Consider the following 12,609-nt stretch of genomic DNA (forward strand, 5'->3'; position numbering starts at 1 on the left):
TTCTTATTAAATCTGCCTTTAACATCCAATATTGAAAGTGTCGTTCAGGTGGTGCATTCCAGATTCTAACCATTTACTATATAATTTGTTTTCATCATACTGTTGTGAATCTTTTGCTATTCTCTACATTAATGCCAGTGGTAATTGATTTTCTCTATGAAATGTACTTTGTTAAGACACGTTGTGATTTTGAGCATCTCTGTCAAATCTCTCTCAAAATCTTCATGAAGAACTGTTTGGCTTTATCAATTTAACTGAATTCCTTTTTTTTCTGGAATAATTATTGTGGTCTTTCTTCACTTCTGTAATCATCTGTAAATGCCCTGAATTGGACACAATTAGCTGAATTTTCAAGGATTAAATGAATATGCCAAATCAGGACATTGCCCAACCAATCCTGTTTAAAAGGCATCTTCAATTTGGCTGGGACTGGATTGCCTCTGGAGGTGAGTCCAAACCAACAATTAAGGTAGGTAGGTGTTGAGGTTGGCAGGCTATAACACCCTCTTCAGTTTACCAGTTTTAGTGACAAAGATCAGGCCTTCAACCTGCCCATGTGCATCCTCATAATGCCATTGCACCTTCATAACTCCATGTCCTCTCATTCCCTGAGTTACTTCCACTATCTCATAATCCTCCTTGCACGTCGTGCAACGTCCATAATACTCACCCAATACACACTTTGGAAACTTAATTTTTTTAACCATTTCAAAAAATATATTGTACATTTTCTACTATTAAATGAAGCATTTGAAATTCAATTTTGAAAATGTAAATTCCCTCTAGTGGTCAGTCTGTTGTAAAATCAAACATATCACTAACACATGAAAGTCACATTATCTTTTAATAAATTCCTAAAACTGTCCTGAGTTATGTCATTTTGGACTTTTTGAAATTCAGCCAATCATTCGTAACAATAATAAGCCTTGGGAGCTGCAATGAAGTCTATTGAAACTGAAAAACTGGATGGCTGTTTAGCCTCACCAGATGTCATATCCAATCAAAACAGTACAGAAGCAATTAAGGACTTATTTTTCCAGTTTTTCATTTGGAAGTACGAGTTCCTATTTCACAGATCCAATACTTGTTGAAAAAACTATGAATTTCAGAACATCGAGCACATTTATGACCTAATGTAAGACTGACTCATCAATCCTAATCTATTCAGTTAATATAATACGTCCATGAATACACAAACAAGTCCTTTAGTCATCTTACAAATGTTGATCAAATCATGTCATGCAGACTTCTTTAAAATAATGCAGATCCTTGAAACTGGAAATTCTTTTTTCTGCACCTTTTTCGAAGCTTCAACGTCATCCTACATATGAGGAATCCTTAAGTGAACACAATACTCCAGGGCCCAACCAACGTCTTATACAAGGATAAAATGTTATTCTTCATTTTATAATGAATTGCATTGGAAATATACATGAATAACTTATTCACTTTAGCTATAGCTTTATGGTTCATCATGTCTTTTAGAAATTGATGTACTAAAATCCCTTAATGGGCTTAGTTTTTGCTGTGCTGCATTTTTACAGTTCTGTTGTGAAATTTGAAGGATTGATGTGTTGTAACGTCACCAACGATGTAAGATCAGTGGAAACAAGGAAAAATAGTTTAAAATGCTAATTAAAATAGAATAGGAAAAGTAACCAATATTTTGACAATGTGGAAAACACAATTTAGATCTGAAATACTTTGGAATAAGTTATTGGCATATGAACTTGAGTCACTTCGTATAGTGAAGGATTCAGGAGTAACTTTTGTGTAGTTGTCTTGGAGTGACCAATACAAATTCCTCACACTGTCAATCTAAATCTGATGAGGGAAAATGAAAAGCGGTTGTTTAAAGTTGTTGTCATGCAACTTCTAGCAACAGGCTGAATTTGTAAAGCATGTTTTCTGATGCCCAGACTGGATTCCGCCAGGGTCACGCAGCTGCTGACTTCATTACAGTTTCGGTTCAAATGAATACAAAATAGCTGAATTCCACACTGGGAGAGTGAAATTCCTTCACCTCAAGGATGCATCTGACTGTGAGAGTCAGTGGAAATCAAGGGAAAACTCTCTGCAAATTGGAGTCATACCTAGCACATAGAAAGATGGTTATGATGGTTGGAGGGCAGTCATCTCATCTCCTGGACATCTTCAAGCAAGAGTTCTTCAAGGAAGTGTCCCAGGGCTAAACATCTTCAGCCACTTTATCAATGACCTTCCCTCCATCATAAGGTTAGAAGTGGAGATGTTCAGCACTATTCATAACTTCTCAGATACTAAGCAATCCATAGATGACCATAACTCTATATTCACAACCTAGACCTATCCATATCCAATACCTAGAAAATATCATTGCTTGGACCGATGTATCAAATAACATTCATGCTACGTAAGTGCCAGGCAATAACTATCTCCAACAAAAGAGAATTTTACCACTGCCCTAATATTCAAAAGCGTTACCATCACTAAATTCCCCACTACCAATGCCCTGGGAGTTACCACTAACCAGAAACTAAACTGGACGTGCCATATAAATAGTGTCCATAGGAACAGGTCAGAAGGTTGGAATCCTACAACCAGTAACTCATCTTCTGACTCCCCAAAGCCTGTCCATCAACTACAAGGCACAAGTCAGGAGTGTGATGGAATATTCGCTACGTGCCTGGATGTGTTCGACTCCAATACCAGTCAAGAAACTTAACAAAGCAATCCACTTTATTGGCACATCTATGAACATTCATTCCTTCCAACAGCAGCAGTATATACCATTTACAAGATGTACTAAAGCCATGTGGATGTCCTTACACCAAGTGGATTGCAAGGTTTCAAGAAGTCACCTTCTCAAAGGTATATGGGTTTGGGCAATAAATGCTGACCCAGCCAGCTCTGGCCAAATCCTCTGAAAGAAGAAATAAACTATAAATGAAGATGAATAATGCTGAAAAATGTATTTTGTTAAAATTTTTCAAATTGCACTCATTTGCAAGAATACGTACTCAAAATGAAAACCAACATTGATACTTCATGAGAGGACATGTTGTGCCTGTACAGGACATTGGTTAGGCTACTTTTGGAATACTGTGTGCAATTCTAGGAAGGATGTTGTAAAACTTGAAAAGGTTCAGAAAAGATTTACAAGGATGTTACAAGTATTGGAGGGTTTGTTCTATAGGAGAGACTGAATAGGCTGGGGCTATTTTCCCTGGAGCATCGGAGGCTGAGTAGTGTATAAAATCATGAGGGCATGAATAGGATGAAAAGCCAAGATATTTTCCCCAGGTTGGGAAAGTCCAGAACTGGAGCGCATCGGTGTAAGGTGAGAGAGGAAAGATTTTAAATGGACCTAAGGGGTAACGTTTTCAGAGGGTGGGGCGTATGTGAAATGAGCTGCCACAGGAATTGGTGGAAACTGGTACAATTACAACATTTAAAAGGCATCTGGATGGGAATATGAATAGAAGGGTTTTGAGGGAAATGGGCCAAAAGCTGGCAAATGGGACTAGATTAATTTAAGATATCAGGTCGGCATGGACGGGTTGGACCAAAAGGTCTGTTTCCATGTTTTTTCTTTTTTTTTACACCCGGGTGGCCAGTGACAAACACTGCCCTTCGCATCAAAGGGCAGTGCTGTGTGGCTAATCTCCTATTTGTTTTTTTAAAATAATTTAACCCCCACACTACCACCTAAGTGCGGTAGTGCTTATTTTATCCCCAGCAGCCATGGTGTGTGTGCGCAGGTGTGAGACACAGTGAAAGACACAAAGTGCACCAATCTTTATTCAATTTCCACCACCAGGAAGATAGGAAAACACCCGAGTGGCCAGTGACAAACACTGCCCTTCTGTTTCCATGTTGTACAGCTCAATGACAGGACTGATTGGTTGACAAGTTAACTCTGATTGGTGGAGAAGTTGTCATGGAAAATGAGAGGCTTGCTCTCCTCTAATGCAATATAAATATTCGTTTCACCTTGAACCGCTGTTGTTGCAAAATGTCCTGATGAGTGTAAGATGAAACAACTTGACAAACTGTCAGCAATGTTCATGAACATATGTTCTGCTAAATGACTACAAGCAAAGATATTTAGCAAAACCAACCATTATACGGTAAATGCAACAACAATTGCATACTTTGCATGATGAATACATGAAGTGATTGACTCTGCATGAACAGTTTCTCGACTCAAAAGGTGTGGCGTTGGAAAAGCACAGCAGGTGAGGCAGCATCCAAGAAGCGAGAGTCGACGTTTCGGCCATAAGCCCTTCAACAGGGATGTCTCTCGTAGAGTTTGCAATCTTTAGAGGTGCTAATGATGGATACTCAGGAGATTATTCAGTAGTGATGCGGAGATAACAGGATCGGAAACCATTGCTACAGTTTCTCTATGACCGTGCGGTTATTTGTCTGAGTAGTGAGGAAAGTCCCACTTGAGGAGGTTGATGGAAGAGAGAGTAAGCAAGAAAATCTATTGAGGCTACATCGCCATTCATGTCCTGGCTGATTTTCAACCTGAATTCCACCATAATCTCATGCCTTGATTCCCTCATTGGTGTGTAAAGTCCACGTAACCTGTTTTGTATAAAGCCAAAACATGAAATATTGATTTACAATTGGAATTGGTGGAAAAATTACACGTATGTCTGATTAAAGCCTGAATGGCGGAGCCCATTCTACACGGTTAAGATACTATTAAATCCACCTGCTCAGACATGTTATGAGCTACCTCCAGGACAGATGAGCCTTGAAGCCGGACCCCCTGACCCAGAAGCAGGGACATTACCCACACCTTGAGCATCTCCCTGATCCGCGCGGACTCTGAGCTCATTGTCAAAGATTGACAGTTTCCGTTTACGTTAGCCCCGCCCCGAGCACCCTGTGCGCATGTCCACGGCTGCCGTCATTGTCCATTCACAATTCGCTCCGGGTGGTTGGCAAACTGCTGGAGCCTCACGAATCAACATTAAAACAAGGAAATCTGTTAGTCAGGATGGGAAGCTGGTCCGCTCTGTGAGTGCAGGTCATATTTAACTTTGGCGAGTGACGGATACAAGGTAAGCGGTGGGTTTTAATTGCAGTGACGGGGTACGGCTGGCCTGGCCTGTCTTGGCCTGTCGGAGTTGAAGCGGATGCTGAGAAGCGACGTGGTTCCCGGGCGGGAGGGAGGGGAGCCCAACGTTTAAAACCTTCCCGCCACTACCCGGGCGCAGTACAGACGGTCCGCCCGTTAACTCGTCCAGTGCGCTTTTACTTTTTCCTGGGACTCTCTTTTATACCTGACCCTGATGTTGTTGATTCAAGACCTATTACACCAACAGTCTCTACTTGAATGTCATCTTATTGCAGCAATCCGTTATCAAGACGACGTTGCCATCTCCGTAGATTTCGCACCGAGAAATTTATTTTACGTAAACTTCAGTTTGGATTAGATGACTAGTTATGGGACATAGTGCTGTGCTACTGAATATGATTAAATCTGCGCAAAATTCTTCGATCACTCGATATTTGGTGTAGAATTGAAGATGATGGAACATGTTTAGATCATCTGTATTCTGAATTAAAGCATACAAGCTAAGTCTTGTACATGAAAAGTTATTTCCTGATAGAGTGAAAATTGTGTTGGATCTTAGTGTCAAGATTTTAATATTGCATTAATGCCAATGTCATTTCAAATCAAGAGACAAACAATTGAAGCTCAAGCGATAAATCAAGTTGCTGTTTTATTTTTTGCCCCAAACACATATAAACAGATATGAAAAGATGGAACCATAATGGTCCAAAAGGAAAACCTGTCTCCTGCCTAACTTCAATATTATATGAATTTATTATATCTTTCACCAATTAGGAAGAAAACCACAATAAGTCTGGACAGGATTTAATAAAAGTAACTTAATATGAATTATTCATTGTGATTTAGTCATGATTGTACTTGATTGGAAAAACAAACAGTTGGCTGAATGCAAAATGCAGTTAGCTACACAATAGGCCATTGGAACAGAAAAAGCAGTCCATTCAGCCTGTTGAATCTGCTCAGCCATTCAATGAGACCATGGTTGATCTGATAATCCTCAACTCCACTTTCCTGCTTTTTCCCATATCCCTTGATTCCTTTCGTGATTAAAAGTCTGTCTATCTCAGACTTCAATAGCCTTAAAGAACTAGCCTCTGCAGCCCTCTGTAGTAAAGAATTTCACAAATTAGATGTATGCAGCTTGCTAAAAATGCTTGTGGAACATGCACAACATGAGCATTAATGCATTTTCTCAATTCTTACACTGTAAAATGCTAACAACTCAGAGAAAGTGGCTAAAACCTATCTGATAGATTAGCAATCAGAGACTTCTCATGTAAATTATAATACTCAATAGTTTACAAGATTGGGGTGACAGAAAACAGGAGTAAACTGAAAATTGGACATAGGCAGGTTAACTGGTATAAGGAACAGTATTTGCTGGCTTTCAACTATTTACAATCAATATTGCTTAAGTGAGGAGACAGAGTTAAATGAATCCAAATTTGCTGCTGATAGCAAAATTAGGAGAAAAGTGAATGGTGAGGAGGACACAAAAAAGACTTGTTATAAAGAAGTTGGATGAGTGGCAAGAACACGTCAGCTGAAATAAAATGTGGCAAGATGTGAAATTATCCACTTTAGTAGGGAAATAAAGTGGAATATTTTATGCATGGTGAGAAAATGGGAAATATTTGCATTCAGAGGGCCTTGCAAATGAATCCCGAAGTTAACACACAAACACAGCAAGCAATGAAGGAGGCAAGTGATATGTTAACTTTTGTTATAAGGAGATTGGTGTATAAGAATAAAATAGTGTTGCTCCAAGTTTGTAGGGGCATTGTTTAGATCATACTTGGAATACCATGCAGATTTAATCTTACCTTGGTCACTTTGAGAGTGAGTTATCAGATTGGATATCCTGTATTCCAAAAACCAATGAGGAGAGTTTGAATGGACCAAGCATGTTTTCTCTGAAGTTTTGGAAAACAGACATGATCTAATTCAACCATAAAATTCTTAAGGGACTTTGCAGACTAGATGTTGGAGAAAATTTTCTCCTGGTTGGGGAATCTGGATCACAGTCTCAATAAATTATCACTCGTTTAGAACCGAAATAAGAAGCTTTTTTCACAGAAAGGTACGTGATTGTTTGGAATTCTCTGTCTCTGAAGTCTCTAATGCTCGCTTATTGAGTACGTTCAAGGCTGTGATTGGCTTTTAATATTAAAAAAATTGAGGGATTCAGGAACAATGATGAAGTTAAGGTTGAAGATCAGCACGATCTTCCTGAACAACAGAACAGGTTGAAAGGAGCAAATGGTTTTTTTTTCATGCCCTCGTTCTTATTCTCAAATATTGATGGCAATTTGAGGACTCTTTCACCGATTTAGACAGTGACAAATAAAGCAAAGATAAATGATAAGTTAAGGCTATATTAAGATTACAGTGCATGTCAACTGAATTGTTTTTAATGTATTTAAAGCTTATCTGCAAATGGTATCCAAATATAGCCAAATTATCAGCATTTCCATTTAAGTTCATCACTTATTTTTATTTTTCATGGCACAGTTATCTTTTTACCTTGTTTAAATCTTTAAGTTGTAGCAATTTAAATTCCTTAAATTATCAAACAATACATAGAAACTGGGTTAGATTTGCACAGGTCTGTAAAATGTTCCTGGCAGTGTTATATTCAAGTGAGTACTCTAATGGAACTGAAGAGAAGGCAACTCTAATTTTGAGAAGTTTTTTTTATACAAAAAAAAATCTGTCTTGAGCTTGTTAAATATCTAAATATGTTATTGCTATGAATACTAATTTAGCCAATACCAGGGTGTGATCTGTAAAATGCTTACATGGGTCTTAGACTAATTACTGTGAACTCATTCAATTTGGTTGGCTTTTTTTTGTTTTGTTTTTCTCCCCCACCTGCTAGAGAGATTATTTTGCAGACTTCTACAGTAGCAGACCAGTCGTTTTAAAAAAAGTGTGGTTTTAAAGTTCCAGCACAAAATCATGAGCAAACCATTGAATTTGCTAGAATTAGCATGACTTAAACAGTTTGTTTTTTGTTGTTTCCAGTGCCCATCAGTCCACTTTGGCAACCTCTTCAAAATGCCAGCTGCAGAAGAAGACCACAGTCAGATAATCCGTGAGGTATGGGCAAATAACCTGGAAGAAGAGATGAGAAAAATTCGCTTAATTATTCAAAAATATAACTATATAGCTATGGTAAGTCTTCATGAACCATGTGAAAGAGTATTTCAGTTATGAGTATCTAATATTTCACTTTTGTCAGTGGAGCAAAAAATACTGGTTAAAAGCCTAGGGAATGAATTGAAGTAAGTCTTGCTGTGTATGTTTCTTAATATTACATATTTATATGATGGTATTCACTAGACATAAATTTTTGTGAGATGGACTAGAAAATAAGGGCTCTAGTTTATATTAAAGTGATGAATGGGCTCTGTACAATTGAGATTGGGTTATAATATGTAGACAAAAGCGTGAGTTAGCCACTTTAGAGATCTTAATTCCTAGCTTTGAATATCATGCTGTAATTCTTAGAAAGGTGAGCCAAAAGCATAGATAGGAAAATTAATTGGGAAAGCACTAATTTAAAAAGGTTTGAAGTTTTAAACTTTTATTGATAAGGTTGAGATGTATTTTCTTCAAAAGAAAAATTGTTATACATACTGTTTCATAGAATGAAGAAAGAGAATTAACTTTATGTAGCACATTTTTGATCTGAGTTCCAAAGTGGCTTCACAGCTAATGATGTACTATTACTGTTTTGTGTTGTATGAAAACATGGGATTAGCGTTACGACTTGATATCATTCGTCTACCTTTCCATTAAGTTGGCTGAGGAATAAATGCTAGGACAATTGGGAAAAATTCCTGCTCTTTGAATATTGCCACATCAATATAGTAGTGGGTATAAAACAAAGACCTTTTGCCTGATGAATGAGAGTGATATTTTTCAATAAAACTAATGAAAAGGTATGTGTTTGCATATGCTAGAAAAGCTGAACAAAGCCAAAGTTGCAACATTGCAATGGCTTTCTAATTATTCATTTTGTACCAAAACACAGTGAGAAAAGAAATAAGAAATAAATTTGTTGGTTACTTAAAATAATTTGTGTTTATGCAGCTTCTTTAGTGCTGCACTATGTCCTAAGTCTCTCAAGGACATTATGTAGCACAAACACAGTAAGTACAGCTGCCAGTAGTAGAATAATTAAAATCTGAAAACTTCAAAAGGCCAGGATTAAAAAAGCATAGATGTCTCAAAATTGTGGAGCTGGGGAGGGTACAGGTATAGGGAAGAGTAAGGCCATGGAGGAATGTGAAAACAATGAGAATTTTCAACCTGAAGTCTTCTGGACTAGAAACTACCTTTTTGTATCAGTCAGTACAGGGGTAAAATTTGAATAGCACTCCTGGTGTGAATTCAGGCACAAGTAATAGTAGGTGGCATGCCTTAGTGCTGGAATACATATCACAGTTTTTCATGAATTAGCATGTACCAAAACATGCAGAATTCCTCAAACCTGTTTGTCATGACTCCTGTGCCAAGGAAAAGAATTTTTCAGTCTAGAAATTAAAAATGCAAGACAATTTTGTTTTTCCTAGTATGGCGAAAAGTGCACTCCTTGGTTTTTATGCTAAATTCTTTTCTGCATACTCTATTGTTGACAATGCGTAGTTTGAAACTCAAGTATTTTAAAAACAAATTTCTGTCTATTCTTGAATATTACTTTTACCTTATAGCCACTGTTTAACTTCATTTACGTCAAAGTTCCTTTAAAAAGTTCTTCCAGCAAATTATTCTGTGGAACTGGCTTAAATCTTCCAATAATTTACTAGTGACAACCAAATTGTGTAGAAATTAATGAACACTTGGAATAATTATGATCTGTGTCTACATTAATCTAGATAATCTTTGGAGGAATTAACTGGTATAGTTCTAGTTGTTTTGCTGTAAAATTAGACTATACATTCACCATGTTGTTGGGTTGGAAACATGAGGTAGTAATTCCCTCCACCTGTGTAACAGTTTCATTTCAAATCTGACTCATTCCACTATGCCAATAATTTTAAATTCAAAATCAAGGTTCCCTATAATCTTTATTGGTATCTGGATTCTGCATTTTAGTGACTTCCACTACATCTTTTCCCATTAAAATCATTCTAAAGGATGAAGAACTTAATGGCAATCTAGGTTTGTTCAGTGTATTGTTTCAGTTGCATGACACCATGAACTTTTGCTATAAATCCTGTGTCTTATGATTCTGCCCCATGAGTTACCTGATGAAGGAGCAGCGCTCTGAAAGCTAGTGATTCCAAATAAACCTGTTGGACTATAACCTGGTGTTGTGTGATTTCTATCTTTGTCCACCGCAGTCCAACACCAGCACCTCCATATCATGGTTACAATAAAATCAAGTGCGGTTCCAATTTCTGCACTTTCAACTTGTTTCTCTCTATCTTCCTTGATGATCAGTTCATCAATGATGTTTTAAAAGTATTTAAGTACCCAAATTAGCAAACAGTACTGTAAATATAATCACAACTGTTGTTCCTGCCTCTTCTCCAACTACTTTAAATGTTTTTTCCACATTTTTATTATATTTCTTGTCTTTTAACCTTCATGTTTTGTGGATATCTGCTAGCATGCAGATCAACAGCAGAAATACTATTCCTGAAATTGCCAAACAGTATGAATGGGTTTTAGCACAGTAATAGAATCATATAGCATTAAAGGAGCCATTTGACCCATTGTGTCTGTGCCTGCTCTTTTGAAGTAGCTATCCATTAGTCCCCCTCCATTGTTCTTCATTGTCCTTAAATGTTCCCTCTTCCAGTATTATAATTACCTCTTCTTTTTCAGAAACTTTTTATCATTGAATTTGCTTTCACCACTCCTTCAGATAGCAAATTGCAGATCATACCATTGTCCAAAAATATTTTTCTTCTGTCCCCTCTGATTCTTTTACCTAATTATTTAAATGTCTATCCAGTGTGAAAATTGTTACAATAGTTAGTTATTTCAGTACTGGTTCTCAGCATAAATGAAATTCTTCTGTGTTCAGTTAACAAGTGTTATCTGTAATCCATATTATAGTTCATGAGCTGTTTATATTTTATATCGCTTAGATCATTAATTTACAACATTTTTGAATTATTAATAATTGATCAACTTTTGATAATAAATATTTAAAATTTACTAGGATACAGAGTTTCCTGGTGTTGTGGTAAGACCAATCGGAGAATTCCGAAGCACTGTAGATTACCAGTACCAGCTTCTTCGATGTAATGTGGACTTGCTGAAAATCATTCAACTGGGATTGACATTTATGAATGAGAAAAACCAGTATCCTCCTGGAACCTCCACTTGGCAATTCAACTTTAAATTCAACCTTACGTAAGTAAGGAAAATGCAGTACTGTGTTCTCCTGTGATTTGTTGCTGTGTTTGGTTGCTCGTCCTAGTCAACCCTTGAGAATCACAGCAAGTCAGGCAGCTTATGCCTGTAAAGTCAACTTTCCTGCTGTGCTCGGATGCTGCCTGACCTGCTCTGCTTTTCCAGCACCACTCTTTTTGAGTCTGATCTCGAGCATCTGCAGTCCTTGCTTCCTCCTCAAGAATCACAGCCAAGTGGATGTTATGCAACAAATTACTTTAATCCTATTGCACCTGAGCCAGTGTCACAAACACACTTGCAATAGGGCTTGCTGGATACTATTTGGGAGCAGGATTCCAGTTCTCCTCTCCAAATGTACGAATGGAAGTTGTAGTGCCATGCATGAGGTTGACTGACTTTTATTGAAGATTTACCTCTTATGTAGCCCCTTTTTACTGGATAAAAATGCTAAATGATTGGGGGATTCTTGATGCATTTTAACTGGCTGGTATTTAATTTCCTTAATGTGTATTAGCTTCAAGATTTTAAATTTAGTTCTTCACACTTAGAGACTCTGTTTTTACTACAGAAATCATTCATGCATAATGGGTGAAAAAACTTCCAAAGGTTACTTCAATTTATTGAAAAATAACTAAATTAACTGAGAGTTTTAATGTCAATAGAATAACATTGTTATTCTATTGACAATGGTGAGATCAAGGACAGTAGTGGGAGACTGTATATTGAGTTGGAAGAGATAGGAGAGGTCTTGAATGAGTACTTTTCTTCAGTATTTACAAATGAGAAGGACTGTATTGTTGAAGAGGAGAATATGAAACAGACTGGTAAGCTAGAGGAGATATTTGTTAGGAAGGAAGATGTGTTGGGTATTTTGAAAAACTTGAGGATAGACAAGTCCCCTGGGCCTGACGGAATATATCCTAGGATTATGTGGGAAGCAAGAGAGGAAATTGCAGAGCCGTTGGCAATGATCTTTTCATCTTCACTGTCAATGGGGGTGGTACCAGGGGACTGGAGAGTGGCGAATGTTGTGACCCTGTTCAAAAAAGGGAATAGGGATAACCCCGGGAATTACAGGCCAGTTAGTCTTACTTCGGTGGTAGGCAAAGTAATGGAAAGGGTACTGAGGGATAGGATTTATGAGTATCTGGAAAGACACTGCTCGATTA

At 37.4% G+C, this 12,609-nt stretch overlaps 1 protein-coding gene across 1 annotated transcript in view; it reads left to right on the forward strand.

Annotated features, from left to right (window-relative positions):
- The first annotated feature begins 4,912 nt into the window (after window positions 1-4,912).
- Window positions 4,913-12,609, forward strand: part of cnot8 (CCR4-NOT transcription complex, subunit 8) — a 17,020-nt gene continuing 9,323 nt past the window's right edge. The window contains exons 1-3 of the mRNA XM_043703523.1: window positions 4,913-5,054; window positions 8,096-8,245; window positions 11,247-11,440. Of these exons, the coding sequence (XP_043559458.1) occupies window positions 8,129-8,245; window positions 11,247-11,440 (311 nt within the window). The 5' untranslated portion in view covers window positions 4,913-5,054; window positions 8,096-8,128. The remainder of the gene's footprint in view (window positions 5,055-8,095; window positions 8,246-11,246; window positions 11,441-12,609) is intronic.

Source organism: Chiloscyllium plagiosum, chromosome 14, assembly GCF_004010195.1.
Source record: "Chiloscyllium plagiosum isolate BGI_BamShark_2017 chromosome 14, ASM401019v2, whole genome shotgun sequence".
Taxonomy (NCBI): Eukaryota; Metazoa; Chordata; class Chondrichthyes; order Orectolobiformes; family Hemiscylliidae; genus Chiloscyllium; species Chiloscyllium plagiosum.